The sequence below is a fragment of the Artibeus jamaicensis genome, unplaced genomic scaffold (genome assembly GCF_021234435.1).
Source record: "Artibeus jamaicensis isolate MK-2021 breed Jamaican fruit bat unplaced genomic scaffold, CSHL_Jam_final scaffold_847, whole genome shotgun sequence".
Taxonomy (NCBI): domain Eukaryota; kingdom Metazoa; phylum Chordata; class Mammalia; order Chiroptera; family Phyllostomidae; genus Artibeus; species Artibeus jamaicensis.
The window spans coordinates 5,751,770-5,768,188 of NW_026522057.1; the positions used below are offsets into that span (position 1 = coordinate 5,751,770).

At 38.6% G+C, this 16,419-nt stretch overlaps 1 protein-coding gene across 15 annotated transcripts in view; it reads right to left on the reverse strand.

The window, feature by feature from the left end:
• Nucleotides 1-16,419, reverse strand: part of MACF1 (microtubule actin crosslinking factor 1) — a 326,604-nt gene that overhangs the window by 42,357 nt on the left and 267,828 nt on the right. For all 15 annotated transcript variants that reach the window (XM_053660146.1, XM_053660135.1, XM_053660145.1 and 12 more), the window contains 8 exons: nucleotides 9,629-9,790; nucleotides 9,260-9,430; nucleotides 8,249-8,415; nucleotides 4,305-4,464; nucleotides 3,652-3,978; nucleotides 2,629-2,713; nucleotides 1,874-2,115; nucleotides 764-970 (listed from right to left, as the gene is read on the reverse strand). In XM_053660146.1, the coding sequence (XP_053516121.1) occupies nucleotides 764-970; nucleotides 1,874-2,115; nucleotides 2,629-2,713; nucleotides 3,652-3,978; nucleotides 4,305-4,464; nucleotides 8,249-8,415; nucleotides 9,260-9,430; nucleotides 9,629-9,790 (1,521 nt within the window). The remainder of the gene's footprint in view (nucleotides 1-763; nucleotides 971-1,873; nucleotides 2,116-2,628; nucleotides 2,714-3,651; nucleotides 3,979-4,304; nucleotides 4,465-8,248; nucleotides 8,416-9,259; nucleotides 9,431-9,628; nucleotides 9,791-16,419) is intronic.

Sequence of the window (16,419 nt, forward strand, 5' to 3'; positions counted from 1 at the left end):
TTCAACTATGCAAACCTAAACTAATATTTATAGAGAAAAGAAAACTCTCAAGCACGATAACTTTATACTCAATTATCTGGCCAAGATTAGAGATATCAATAAAGACATATTAGAATGCACTTGGGTCAGAGCAAACTTCTGTGTGGTTCATTAAGCATTTATCACTATGAACTCAAGGTGTCATGTTACATTATTTTTTATACCATGGCACATTAATAGGTGCATATCCCACTACCTTTTTTCAAGAAACCTTTTTTCAAGAAAGCAGGAAAGAAAAAACATGGAGGGAAATATGACACCTGTGTTTACTGGGAGGGCTCTATTTTGGATGGCTCTGCTATTCTGGTTGGCATATTTGGTAGTAATCATAGTTCTTGGTCCCTTCCCCTCTTCCACCTAATGCTAAAATGGTTGACTATGCCAAACTAAGATTGTGATAAGCATTTGGACTTTTTGGGTCTAGATATTATCTACTCTCATTACCACCTGCCTCTCAGCAGGGCATCAGTTAAGGAGAGGGCTCACTGACACTTTCCCAGGTTCTCTGCTCAAAGGGGTCAAGTATTTTGGGTCAAACCAAAACCATCCTCACATACCTTTACCTAATCCCTTCTCATCACTGAAATAACTTGTTGCCTTGGATTTACCTTGATCTTGTTTTTCCTATTCCTGAGCCTGTTATTTATGTGGGTCATAGTTTTTTCTCTCGCACACACATTTCCATTGCCAAAAATATCAACGCAAAGGTGTTTATAAACATTACCTGTTGTGACCTCTGAATAGCAGCATCGATTTCATCCACCCTTTGTCCAACAGTGTCACTGACAAGCTTGTACTGCTCGTTGGCATCAGACACGAGTTTATCCAGCCCTTCTCTGGCTCTCCAGGGCACCAGCTCTAAGAGAGCACGGCTCACCTCATTCACTGTGTCCAACATCAGCCTGTGCTCCATGACCTCCTTCTTTAATTCCTAAGGAGGAAAAAAAAGTTTTCAGGCCAGACCCTGCTAAATTAAGCACATTAGCAGCTACGGTGGCTGGAAAGTGGTATCTCTGCCACACATCCCAGCAGGGCTTTGACCTCCTTCCTGTACTTATTTTTTTCTTGCCTTAGATTTTTGAAAAAAATCATTCCAAGCCTGACTTTAGTTTTAGCTACTGTTTAGAACTGTCTGCAAAACTTTTTGAAAGATTTTATTTATTTTTAGAGAGAGGGGAAGAGAAGGAGAAAGAAAAGGAGTGAAACATCAATGTGCAAGAGAAACATTCATTAGCTGCCTCTTGTATGCCTCCAACGGGGGACCTGGCCTGTAACTCAGGCATGTGCCCTGACCGAAAATTGAACAGATAACCTTTGGTTTGCAGGACAACGCCCAACCCACTGAGCCACACCAGTCAGGGCTGCAAGACTCTTCTTGAGTCAGAGACTCTCTCTGTGTAAAATAAATAGTGTTTCTTTTTTCTCCTTACTTCAACAGAAATGATAAACAGTGCTTTATCCTTAGGCATTTAACTCACTGAGTACCTACTTCTATGCATCCAGAACTGTACTAGATCCTGCAGGAGAATCAAGTACTATTATCATGAAGTACTCTTTAGAGAATGAATCACGAAAGCAAATTCTAAAATGTTATATACAAAGTTCTTAGACTTGAGACTTGATCCTTTGAGACTTGATCCTTTTTCTTCTTCAGACCATAACAAGTGGTTTTATATTGGTCTTTATGTCAAACCTTATTGTCCACGGTAAACAAGAAAGGGGGGGCAGGCAGAAATTTTTGTTTAGATTTAAGGTAGAGAGTTGGTGATGAAACTTAAAAATTCTAACTAAGAGGAAAACTTTTTTCCTTCTACAGTATGAAATGACAGCTTACCTTCTGTCTTTGCTGAAACTGGGGTATTTGCTCCCCTGTGGGAGACTGTCCTCCACTGGCTGCCAGCTCCTCCTCTACCTCCCGCAGCCACCCGGTCAGTTCCTCGTAGGTGGACTGGAACTTGGTGGCCAGCTGCCGGGCTTGCTCTAAAGTTCGGAGAGCCTTGGAGCTAGTGACTGTGATGTCTGCATAGCGAGTCTTTATTCCATCCAGTTTCTCTTGGATGAGCAACACCTCTTCACCTATGGGAGACCGCTCACAATTATTCACATTAAAGAGAACATGAGTGGGAGTCCCCTTTTGGGGATGAATTAGTTCCTTAATCCCTCTTTCTTCAAATCAGAGCTTACATTTTACAGATGCTCTCACCCTAGGATAGTAATAGTACCTAACATCCCACACTGAGGGAGGAGAGAAATAAATCTTTTAATCAATAAAAGCTACTTCTCAGATTTGTTCCAGATATTCTCAGAACCTTTCAGTGAATGTTGACATTCAACATACTGGAGGGCAGGGGGAGTCATCATCTATAATCAGATGTGAGATAACACAGTCTTAGTTTCAAAAGGTTTAGCAGGAAATAGGACCTCAGCTATTGGCGGGGGAGAGGGTGGCAGGGAGGCATGGTAATATGATCAGTGAATAGTAGGCTTCTATATCCAAAGAGAAGTGGCTAACGCAGGGTGCTTATTTCCTTGGGTATATGATTGTCTATGCATGTATAGAGGTGCTAAGAGATGCATTTTTCAAAGTACCTGTGGTTTGTTTTAGAAGAGCCTGACCATTTTTAATAGCTTGATCTACATTCTTCTTTCTATTAACAATTTCTTCATTTAGAGCCTGAAAGAAAAGAATGCCATTAATGCTAAAACTATGGCATGACAAGGGGAAAGAAAGGAGACCTTTAAGTGATGAAATTTAAAGTGAGGAGATGAATCCCAGTTCAGTTTAAACATTGGATATTCGATTTCTTCATTATCTCTTTGGTTACATCTTTAATTACTCAAAAGAATTAAATCAGATACTCATAGGCAAAATTCCCTTTGTACTGGGTGAGAAGTTTTAGGATTAAATACATTTTTCTAATTTATTGGTACCAAACCTGAACCCCAGAAAGGCAGAGTAGAATTCAGCAAAAATATCTACTACGTCCAAAACAAAGAATAAGACAGAAATTTCAAAAGAAGAAAGTCAGCAAGAAACAAGTAGAATTAAATCCTGGTTAAAAACTCTCAATATTTGAAATCAATGAAGCAGAAGAAATTCAGATTACCAAGAACAACAACAAACACTGTCCTGCTTTGCCTGTTTTACCATCCCAAAAGAAATCTCATAAAATGAAATTTAATGAATTTCATTTGATGAAATAAAAATGCGAATTATTCTAAGATGATGTAGAACCCCTGGAATTTGAGCATATAAGTTCTAGAGATATGTTGAAAGTTATAGGTATATGATCAAACCCTGGGACCTATTTAGGCAACCTGGTTTTATGAAAGTTTCTGTTCAGATGGAAACTGGGTGATATATTACTTAGTAATGCAAAACCCGAGTTGGAATTGAGATGGCCCCTTAATACATTCTGGATCATCTTTGATTCAGTTTGTTAAGTATAAGTATTTCCAAGGATTCATCAGAAAATAGATTAGTTCTCAGTAATAAGTCTGTAAGTACGCAATTATGTATAAAGTTGAAATGTTAGGAATAAAAAAGAAATGAAGAGAGAAATGTGAACAAAATTACAAAATATAACCAGTAAGAATGGAAAACATGAATACCAGGTGGTCAGCATGCTGTTTCTGCAGGACATCCTGTCTGTAATCCTTTACGAACACTGAACTGAGCTTGTCCTCAACCTCAGCCAGCCAGTTGAGCACCTCCACCTCATCCTCCCCGAACAGTCTAGCATTAAACAGTGCTTGTTCAAGCAGGGCTGCTTTCCGACAGCACCGGTCTTGAATCTCACTGTATCGGGCCTGCAATGAGTCTAGCTTTTCTGAGAGCACACCCTGTTCTGCAGAGCATGTCAGGGAGGAGAGGGACTGCCCAATTTTGACTGCCTGGTGCACATCTGCTGCATGGCTTTCTATTTCCTCCTCCAGGGCCTGGAAATCCAGATGGAAAAAATGAATAACAGAAACAAAATAAATGAAAAGTAAACATGAAACAATGAATAACAAGTGATGTAATAAATTAAATAATAATACGAAAAGCTTACCTACTAAAGGGCAAAAATAACACAAGCATTTTTCTGATGTCGACTAGTCTATTAGTCGATATTTATCAACGATATGACTACTCCAGTTAATAACCTGACTGTGCTTTAAACTTTAACCCCCCCATGAAACACATCTTCTAGCATGTTGCAGGCAGTTTTCTAGTTTCCAGATTTTCGGATCCCAGCTCTTTGTTTACCACAACTACTTCCTACCTTGTGCCGAATGATCTGCTGCTGTATTTTGGCAGTCTGAGTGCCAACAGGTTCTGAGTTAGCAAGCTTTTTCTCTGTGACAGATAAGAAGTCAGAAATAGGCTCAGCTGTCTCATGAAATTGTTTGGCCAGAACAAGGATATCTTCCAGCTGTTTTTGCCTACACAAATATACAGAACAAGCTGTTAAGGCGAAAAGTCACATTAAGACAGATAATAGCCCTGGCTGGTATGGTTCAGTGGACTGAATGCCAGTCTGCGAACCAAAGGGTTGCTGGTTTGATTTCCAGCCTAGGGCACATGCCTGGGTTGCAGGCCAGGTCCCCACTGGGGGGCAGGGGACAGGCAACCACACATTGATGTTTCTTTCTCCTTCCCTTCCCCTCTTAAAAAACAAATAAATAAAATCTTAAAAAAAGGACAGATAACAGTACTATATTCAGCGAAAGGTCACTATCGACCAGGTACATTTTAAATATCAGTAGTAAACAGAACACATACATAGCACTTTGCTGTCTTAGAGGTTTTCATGAGCATTACATTATTCTGATTTTGTTATAACCTTGCAGTATAGGCAGAATAATCATCCCGCTATTACAAAAGATATCTGACCCTAAAGGCCAAAAGAAAGGTTTGTCCAAGGGCCCTGGTGAGCAGAAATAGTACAGTGAGGATGAGAATCAGACCTTCTAATGCTCCTTCTCCTATGGAATGTAGCTCATGCGTCATCTGAACATGAGACCAAAAGAAAGTTTAAAGGAGTCAAAAAATCATCAGTCCAGTCCTCATTTTTTTTTCTTTCTCCCACCTTCACTTGTGAATGAAGAGAAGAGAGCATTTGAAAAGAATAGGCAGACTATGAACTAGAACTCCCTTTCCATCTATCTAAATCCAGTAAGGCTTCTAGTAATTTCAAGCCCCAGAACATAACTCTGAATCAAGATTTAGGGCAAAAATATGACCTCAGACTAGAGCTAAATTTGCTAACACAAAGAGCAGAACTATGGACTTTATAGCTTAATATAACATCCATACTAAGCCTGGATTTCAAGTTCTCTATCAATTAAATACAGTAGGTTACACAGTAGATTACAAAGGGGAGAGGAAGCCTGAATATTGGAGGAGGCAGTCTATTAAGAACAACCCCAGAACACTATTAGTACACAGATTAATAATAAAGGTCATGATGATTACTTTGAATCATTAAGAATAGACTATATGTTAGGTCACTTAAAAAGGGCCAGGAGTACAGGACACACTTTATTTCAGCAAACCTTCATTGAACAGCTACTTTGCACCAGGCCCCATGGACAAACTTTAAAAAAAAAATGGTTCTTAGAGAAAGAGAAAAAGAAAGGAAGGGAGAAAAGGAGGGAATGAAAGAGCAGGGGAGTAGGAGGGGGAGAGAGAGATCTGTTGTTCCACTTACTGATGCACTCATTGGTTTCTTCTTGTCTGTGCCCTGACCAGGGATCAAACCCATAACCTTGGTGGATCAGGGCGATGTTCTAACCAACTAGGCTACCCAGCCAGGACCTGGACAGACTTATTTTATTAAGAAATGATCTAAATATAAGATTTGCCATTTTAATTATCTGGAAATCCAGTTATGTTTGAATATAAAGGGAAATCTTTTAGATGCCATTTTAAGTGTCAATGTAAAGTACAGAATTTCCTTCCTTTTTCTTAATTTTGTTATGCCAGCCTTCAAAATATATCTTTAATATACTCAGATATATTATTTTAAAGATTAATATTAAAACAGAATTTCATTTAAAAATTACCCCTAATTTCTATGCCTTTCTGACTCATCTCTAATTTTGGAATCTGAAAGTTTGAAGAACTCAATGTATAAAGATCTTAGGGTAGGCAAAGGGATACTGTATTTTGCTGTGTATAATGCAAAATGTGTGCTTTTTTGCCCATATTTTTGAGAAAAAAGGATGTGTACTATGTATGGTTAGCACCTGAAATACCTTGTATTTGTATAACATACAAAGCTTGTATATACCAAGCTTGTATTTGTTCTTGTGTTTTGTGATTATTTGTTAATATGTTCAAAAATAAATGCCAAGATTCTTTTCTATAATACAAAAACACAAGTATCTAAACATAAACAAACAAATAAATAAATAATTGAATTAAAAAAATCAAAACAGTTTTTTTCCTGTGAGTTTGGAACAAAAATGTGGGTGAGCATTATACATGGCAAAATACAATAGCTAAAATAATTCAGAGGCAGCAAAAATCCAGTATTAAAATTTTAAATAAAAGTCTTTACAAGATCTGTAACAAATAAAGCTGCTTTTGGCATTTTTCTTTAACATAATGGCCTAGAAACTGTTAGGCTAGGAGGATGAACAGGGTAGGGTAAAAGACTAAGTTATAAAAAGATACATTAGAAACAAATCATGACTTTAACAAGCTTATGGACCAGGGAGGTAAGTACTACATAAAATGACCACAGCACAAGGTAGTGCTAAAGAGTTATGGCAGTTAGGAGGAAGGTGAGGTTATTCTATGCTTGGGAATAAAGACAAGCTTCACAGAAGAAGGGAAAATGGCCAAGAGTATTATTTCATGGAATATGCAACACCACCAGCAAAGACAGAATTAGTAAACTGGCAGAAGACTTTGAAGAATGAAATATGATCTTCTTTTTTAATGTAAGGACTGAGAAGAATAGTGGAAATAAGAAAGGTAGATTAAGGCCAAATAGCAGAAATCTTTGAATGTTTTCACTTTAGATTTTATTTATAGGCAACAGGGAGTCATTAAATGGTCTTTGAGCACGCAATGTGGCGAAGGCTGGAGGGTAAGTGGCAACAGAGTGATGAGTGATTAGTCAGAAAGCTACCTCAGATGCACTACCTCATGGGAACTAGCCCAAGTGAGCACTCGTAAGTCATGAACTAAGACATGTGAGTGGGGAAGACACTGCAGAAGTACAATGTACAGAATTTAGCACACTGGTAGATAGATGTGAGACACAAAGTTGGGGAGGGAGGGAAGGGTAACAATGGCATTTAAGCCTAGGTAACTAGAAGGTTAATGGCAATATTGTTGGAAATGGACAGAGAGAGAAGAAAAGCAGTGAAAACTAAGTTGAACTTTACAACTCAGATAAGAAATAAGTAAGCCATGAGCAAGTGGAAGGAAAAGAGACTGAAGAGGAAGTTATTTGAAAACTGCCACTGGCTACCTAGACAACTGAAGGATTACAATAGTAAGTGATCAACTCTACTATTCCCATATTGATTTCTGATTGGCATTTATTAAAACTGGGGACTATATAGGCTAAAAGTAAAGATATCCATGTGACTTATTAAGCTCAAGTGACACTGAGGTAACTTATAACTATGGAAAAAGCAAGCACTGCCTTGGAGGACAGACATATACTGCCCGTTTTTTGGCCATTTATTACAGAAAGTAAAGTTTGTGAATTTTTTGAATGTACAAATATTTAACAGAACTACAGACTAGCTCCTTGATGCAAAAATATCTAAAATTAGGATAAGTGGACAGAAGTGAAATATAAATTTCAACCCCAAGTTATCAAAAACATTAATTATAAATATGAAGGGGAAAAAATCTGTTTCAAACACTCAGAAAATAACTGGTTGGATTGCAAGAGTTTGTGTCTTGTTGTTTGGAACCACAATTATTTGGCAGCAGAATAACACAGAGCAATGAGTCTTCCAGTTCTCAGGAATTTATGGAGGAGTTGAGGCTCATTTCCTGGGAGTTATTCTGGGTATGAGGATCATCTCTAAGAATGTATTCCTCTTCAAGATAAAAGCCATTAAACACCTTCCAAAACACTATATGGAGCTCCAGGAGCTTTTAGGGCACCTCAGGCACAACAAATCAAAACAAGGCACAGCAAATCAAAACAGGACACAACAAACCTTTTCTGACCCATTCTCAAAACCCTTTTGGCCTTACCTGGCTGCTGCCTTGCTGAGTAGTCCAGTCCATCTACTTTCCAGACTCTCCAACTGTCCAGTGATTTTCTCTCTATCAGCCAGCTCAGCTGACTGGGCTATTCTGCCCCCTTCTGCTTGAAGCATGTCTACTGTGGCCTTTCGATCATCTAGGAGTCGCTGGAGCAACTATTGTTCACATGTTCAAGAGAATGAAAAGTGATAACATGGGGTCACTTCAAAATTTGAAATAAGGATAAAAAAACAAAATAAAAAACAACAACAACAAATCTCCACCCTACCAAATCCTAAGCTTAACTAAGTAACAAGTCCCCCCCCACTTTGAGGCAAAAACATAAGATATATAGCATATTTCCTACCACCCACAAAAATGTTTCATATACTTGGGTTTTTTTTGAGACTTTATTTGTTTTTAGAGAAGGGGAAGGGAGGCAGAAAGAAAGGGGGAGAAACATTGGATGGCTGCCTCTGGTATGTGCCCCAATTGGGAACTGAACCCGCAACCCAAGCATGTACCCTGACAAGGAATCTAATGGGCCACCTTTCGCTTTTCGGGATAATGCCCAATTAACTGAGCCACACCAAGCAGGGCCATACACTTGTTTTTAAACAGAAAACTGATTGCCATTACATGGCTAACAGAACATTTATTTTGAACCAGGAGAAAAATTCACTGAAATGAAAATTAAGCCAAAAACCTGTATTTAGATAGCACATTATACATGATACATACTGCTGACCCTGAAAACACCAAAAACCTTTAAGTAAAGCTCTGACTGCAACATTGAAATAGGATACACGAACAAGTAAAACTGTTCAGTCTAATACATGCCACAGTAAGCCAGTATATTAAAGTAAGATGATAAAAATAAATTTCTGTCTTTTTAGGATCACACAAAGTATGTGAGGATTCTACTAAAACTCTTGAACGTGCTCCTTAAACTATAAGCAAATGTGTTGTCTGCCATTCCCTGCGGCTGTTACAGTTCACTGTCCCAACATTCTCACGTACCTTCTGTTCTTGGATCTGTGCTTTCACCACTTTATACTCAGCAGATGGAGGTTTCTGATTGGCTATGAGCTCCTCAGTGTCTGCCAACCAGCTGAGCAATGGCTCCAAGGCATCTTGAAACTTCCCACAATGCAACAAAGCCTCCTGTAGTTGTGCAATTCTTTGTGCAACCTGTATCACAGACACAGAGGATCATTATAAGCAAAGAGATTTAAAATTACTACTGACCCATTCTGATAACTATACATTGCAACTGCTAAATTTTCATTTACATTTCGGAAAACCTTAGATATTTAGATGTCTCTTCTCTTGCCTTTCATCCCCAGTATGCCTGTTATCCCCTGCAGCTCCCCCACCCTCACCACTTACTTTTTTATTCAGTGTGTTCCATCGAGCATTGATCTCTTCCATGTCATGTTCCAAACCCTGCACATCACAGTTTTTTCCAGCACTCTGAATCAATCCCTGGCCAAGTCCATTCACCTGCTGTAATTTCACCTGAAGAGGATCCACCTGTTCTTTCTGAAACATCTGGATAATTGTAAGCCAAAGAAAATTTAATCTAGAGGAATCAGACATTCTATACCACACAGTGACAGGTTATTCTTCGGAGATTTATGATTTAACAAAGAGGACAGGAATAAAAAGTGAAAACCCATTTTTACAAGGAACTACCAAGGAAATGTAGTTTCATATTTCAATAGCCTCCTACTGAAAACTAATTACAGAGAATTATGGTGCTACTTAGGTCTTTAACCCAATCAATGACTTATTGTTTTATAAAAAAATCTATTTGCTTATTTTTAATGCAAAAATCTACTGAGAGAAACATCAACCTTGAGATATCATAGAAGTAAATGTGATACATGTATATCAATCAAAAAAGGGAAGATGATACCAAATGACTACTAGTTAAGATTAAAAATACCTTGGGGAATAGCTTTAAGTGACCACTGATATATGCAATGCTCTTCTCTAACTAGGACTAATAAACTCAATTAGCCAAAACACATCATTCACAGTATGAAAAATGCCAACCTCATAGCTTAGTCCCCCTGTGGCTATTTAACTCCATTCTATTCCAGGGTCACGGACCACACACAATAATCTTGAAACGGTATTCTCTGATTACAAAGGAAAATGGGCCAGTAATACTGGAAAATGCCCTTAACAACTTTAGACACATAACTCTTAAGATGAAGATATACATAAAGTATTTAAAAAATGAAACTACATATCTACGTTCACCACAAAACAAAAGAACTTTAAAACAACGTGAACAAGTGTAACAAGCAATGTGTGTTTCACTGCAGTTAAGCTCCATTGTGACCTAAAAATTTCTAAAGGGAACAAGGAGAGATGACTATTTTTGCTACTCTAAGCAAAAGAGTGAAATAAATATTTGTCCCTAATATCAGATTCCTTTCAATCATCAGAGGATAGAAACCAGTCACATTGTACTAATCTGGATATCTTTTTATTCTTTTTTTCTTCCATAAAAAGTTCCCTCAGTTTCAGTAAGACAGGTGAGTCAATTAAAAGATGGAAGGATGACAGAAAATAAAAGAGGAAAAAATAAATGTAAATTTTTCTTTTAAAGTTTGGTTAAAATTAATTTTGGCCTATATGAAGCCACAGATCACACCAGGCTTAGGAAACTGATTCTAGAAAGAAAGTTGGGTAAGTGAGTCACCAGGGAGGAAAAGCCCAAGGGAACACTAAAAAGGGAAGGTTACAAAGGTAATTACCAGTGGGCTTCATTTTATACTGTAATTTGATTACACCATATTTTGTTAGGCAACACAACAAGGCAGGCAGTTCAGCTAAAAATGACAAGTTCCCCACAACAACATGGTTCCCAGAAAAAGCAAGTGCTGTGATTCCATTTTGTATTCAAGTTTTTTTCACTGAAGAAAAATCAGAGCAGAGGGAGAAAAAAAGAACAGAACGAAACACAACTCCCATGTTTTAAGTTGCCTGAATGCAATAAAATGGTGGTGGGGGTTGGAAAAACAAACAGAGCAGAAAGACAAAAAGGTACAGAGGGAGGATGTCAAGTGCAAGAACTCCCCCTTTTACCCATAATCAAATCCTGTCTCACACTATGAGTGACATTTACATTCTTTCTGTGCTAATATGGTAGCCAGCAACTCCATGTGGCTATTTCAATGAACTAAAATTCAGTTCCTCAGCTACACTAGCTACATTTCACATAAGCAACAGCCACATGTGGCTACTGCCTACTGACTGTACTAAGCACAGATAGAGAATATAACCACCTGGGCAAGAAACTATTACAGGGGTGTCAGACTCATTTCCATCGGGGAACATCAGCCTCGCAGTTGCCTTCGAAGGGCTGAATATAATTTCAACTCCTTAACAATTAAGGAGTAGTTACATTTATACAGGCCTAAAATTATTTCAGCCCTCTGAAGGCAACCATGAGAATGATGTGGCATCTGGTGAAAATAAGTTTGACACCTCTGCTCTATTGGATAGCAATGTAAATGTCACAGAAAAGTAAATATTTAAATATCTTAATCCCTTCCATAAGAGAGCTAATTCTTTTTTTAAAAAATTTGAACTTCAGGAACATTTTCTATAGAAACAACAGATTTCTTCCTGTTTCCCACCTCCCCTCTACGGATTGTGTTGACGTGGTTTCATAAGGTTAAAAATATGAAAGCACCTCTAAGTAAATGCTATCTAAATATTTATTTTGAATGCAAGTGAACAGGATGTTAAAAAAAGTAAATTTGAAAACACTTGCTCCCTTCTCTCAACTTCCAAATAAAGCTGTTTTGCCAACCTGGTGCTTTAAGACATTAAAATTCTTACTCCTTAGTATTTCAATGGGACTGTGCCATGTTATTAACTAACCAGGCTGGTAGACATTTCCCAGAGCAAACATTAGTAAAAATTATTGCAAGCGTGTAGGATACAATAAAGACACAAAACAGAAAATTTCCCAAAGAACATCTTAAACCACTTTTGTCTTTGGTAATACCATATTCTCTCAGTTTCCATCCTGACTGATCCTTTCTGATGTCCTTTGTGCTCTTCCAGACCTCTAAATGTTAGTGTCCTGGCCTCTTCTCATTCTATATTCTTCTAGGCAATTCTATTCATTCCTGTGGCTTTAAATATTCACCATGATAAATGCTTATGACTTTAAAACTGTATATCCAACAACTCCTTAATATTGCCATACAAATGAATCACAGGCATTTTGAACCTAACCATCCTAAAACTGAACAGCACTTCCAACCTTCCTCTCCAGACCAAGTCTGTTCTTCCCTGATCACCGATTTACTACTGTCCCCATCTAGTCAGTTGTGTAGACCACAACCCAGAAACACCCTTGGTATCTCCTTAGGTCTTGATTTTACCTCCAAAATATACCTTAAATCCACCCAACTGTCTTCAAATCTAGTTACCTCTCTCTAGTCCAAGCAACCGGTGTAACTGCAGTAGCCTTGCAGGTCTCTCTATTCTGTCCTTGATCTTAAATCTGTTCTATACACTGTAGCCAGTGTGATTTTTCTTTTAATTGCAAACCATTCAATGTTTTCTGTATTTATGACAATAATGTATACCACAAACTAATAAAATATAAGACAAAAGAAATCTGAGATTTATAAACCCCAAATAATGTTGAGAATGTTTACTGTTAGTGTGGACTGGTTTGCTCTATCTTTAAGCTGAGAGCAATCTTTTATTTTATGAAAGATTTTATTTATTTTTAGAGAGAAGGGAAGGGAGGGAGGGAAACATCAATGTGAGAAACATTAATTGGTTGCCTCTCACACATGCCTCCACTGAGGACCAAACCTGCAACCCAGGCATGTGCCCTGACCAGGAATGGAATCAGCAACCTTTCCCTTTGAGCAATGATGCTCAACCTACTGAGCCACACTGGTCATGGCAAACAGAGTAAATTTTTTAAAAATGTAAATGAGCTCATGGAGCCCATCTACCTTCTGCAGAGCAAGTGGTTGGTGGAATCTATGGTGTCCTGAACAGAATGCAGGGACATATCCCTGAGGAGTCCCAGGTGGCGGGCACCCCCATGTTTGTGGTAAAGGCTTACTTGCCTGTTAGTGAGTTCTTTGGCTTCACCACTGACCTGTGGTCCGCCATGGGTCACCAGGCCTTCCCTCAGTGCAGTCTGACCGGTGGCAGATCCTGTCTGGAGACCCCTTCCACAACACTAGCGCACCAGCCAGGTGGTAGCCAAGACATGATGTGCAAAGACCTGAAGGAAGGCATACCAGCCCTGGACAAACTGTAGGGTGTCCTCCCTGCAGCCTGCCTCCCATTGGCTCATGATCAACCACAACAAGCACTCATTCTCCAACACCACAAGACTGTCCAGGCACAAGGCTGCTTGCCTGGCAGGTTCTGGGGCCACTCTGTGCCATCATTCATCATGAACCCTTGAGGCTATTTCTTTCTATATTTATTTGAAGATTTTAGAGTCAACAGAAATGCCCTGGCTGCATGGACTTATTTGGATGGTGGGGAAGGTGGGATGGGACCCCAATACTTTTTTCTTCTTTTTCCCATTTCTGAGGGAAATGCAAATGTCCTGCTCCCCGCACCCCCCCCCCCAAATTAAATGCATGAAGAGGTTTATTTGAGTAAATAGTCTGCAGTATATTTCCCTAGAAAGGAGGAAGGAACAAGCAGGTAGACATTTCTGTTTGGACAGAAGCTAGAAGGCAGGAAATCTTGTGCGATGTCACCATGAGCACTTCCAGCTGTGTTAGTGCACTGGAGTAATAAATCTGATTATGGCAGTGGAAAAAAAAGTAAATGAAACCATTTCACTCACCCATTTAAAATCTCCCTATAACCTCTCACGGTTTTTAAGGTACAGATGTTTTTGAGGATGTCCTTCTCAGTCCCTGCCTCATGTGGCCCCTACCAACATCTCTAGATTCGCTTCAAGGCACTCCTCCAGAATCTATATCCACTGTGGTTTAGCTACTTGGCCTTTTAATTCTAACATGACGAGTTTTTCCCAGCTTCCATTTCCTTTGTCTGGGATGTTCTTCCCTCTTTTTGCCTAAGTAACTACTATTCGTCCTTCAGATTTTAGTCTTAAAATCCTTTCTGTGACACCACAATTGAAATTAAATACCCTTATTTCTTATCAGAGTCTTTATTTTTTATTTAAAGCATCTGCCACAACTTGTAGCTATGTAGTTGCATAATTTTTGCTTAATGTATGCCTCCCCCACTATAGTATAAGTTCCACAAAGGCAGGGACCATGTCAGTTCTATTCACTGTAGGATTCCCAGTACTACCTGGAACAGAGCGGGTATGCGTTAAGTATTTATCCACTGAATAAATGAATCACTGTACAGAAATGGTGTTAGGAAAAGCAAACAAATCCACAAAGGTTTTGCTAATCAGCCAAGCACTGAAACACTGAACTGAGATTATGAGGCTCTCCAGTTTCTGCTTGAAAACTTTTTGGGCAAATTTTAATTTTATAGAACCCTTATTTTATACAAAGGGTTTTTCTCTTCCTTAGTGGTAGGAAGTAAGAAAAAAGAAGGCTGTAAATAAGAAAAGCACTTAAATAACCACAGATTGCTCTCAGTGGGCTTAGAACCCACTACAGAGATAGCAAACAAATTCTGACATTTTACTTCTATGAAACTCATTGTTATTAGAAAGCTTGTATTTAAAACATGTATACATGTGTATATTTGTGTGTATATATACACACAGATGCTCTAAAGGAGTTCACTCTAAATCATTCTGGGTATGGCCACTTGTTGAGTTCTAAGTGTTTATGTATAAAAACAGCAGGTTTAATTGCCTCTAGAAACCCTTCTGGAAGATATGAAATCCATCTATTTCTCATCTTGGAAAAAATTTTTTCAACAATTAAAATTTCTACACTCATGTTACCTCCATAATGATGTGTGTTTTGTTTTAATAAACATTTTCAAGAAGCCGCTCTACATCTTTATTGGTTAATAATCCTGGCTATGGCTATGCATTCAAATTGTATACAGTTGAAGGCATCTTGTTTGGAGACATTCCTTAAAGTAACCATGCTGGGCTACTATTTCCTTCTCCTGTTATTTATAATAGACAGTGTGTCATGACTACCTACTGTAACTGGAAGGATCCTTAGAAATTATCTAGCTGCAGCTACTCATTCTGTAGATGAGGAAACAGAGATTCCAAGACTGATACTAAGCCTGAACTTTTTTCCTTTATATAGATTTGATTGGCTCCTTACAAATTTAATTTCTGTACTTCACTACTTGTTGCTGTAGGCTTTATACTAAAAATATTCTGTATAACTAATAATGCCAGTGATTTTGGACAGGTTACTGGGACCCTGGTATTAATCCCAAAGTCACTAAAAATCAGAAAACTATATCAAATCTATCTATCTGAAAGGTGATGAATTCTAATTTGATGGAATGATACGTTAAAAAATAACTGGTGAAGCCCAGGACAACACCAGCACCACTCAGGAGGACATGTGGTGAAATTGACAGCTTATGACCCACCATCAAAACGATTCTTTGTTGCTGGTAGCTTGTTCTGGTAGCTTGTTCGTGTTTAAATGGTACTCTAGCCAGCTAGGCTGCCCTGAAAAGCTCTGCAATAGGGTGAATGAAAGAACACATCTATCTATCTATCTATCTATCTATCTATCTATCTATCTATCTATCTATCATCTTCCTTTCTTTCCTTCTTTCCTCCCTCCCTCCCTCCCTCCCTCCCCCTCTCTCTCCCTCTCTCTTTCTCTTTCAAATTGACTTTAGAGAGGGAAGGGAGGGATAGAGTGGCTGATTCTTATATATATCCTGACCAGGGATCAAACCTGCAACCTCAGCATATCAAGATGATGCTCTAACCAACTGAGCTACCTGGCCAGGGCAGGATGCATTTTTCTTGAAGCATCCATTCATATTCAGGACACTGCTACTCATCCACAGCCAGTCAACAGTGAATGCCTACTACAAGGAAGGTACTGTTTTGGGTCCCAACGACGGTGTAAAACCGAAACCACCTCCTCACTCAGTAATCCCTGACTTTATTAGATTAGGTTAAATTTCTAATTCCTTCACTCCACTGCTTACCCCTGACTAAATGACACCGGGGCAGTGACCTGTAAAATTTGTCCATC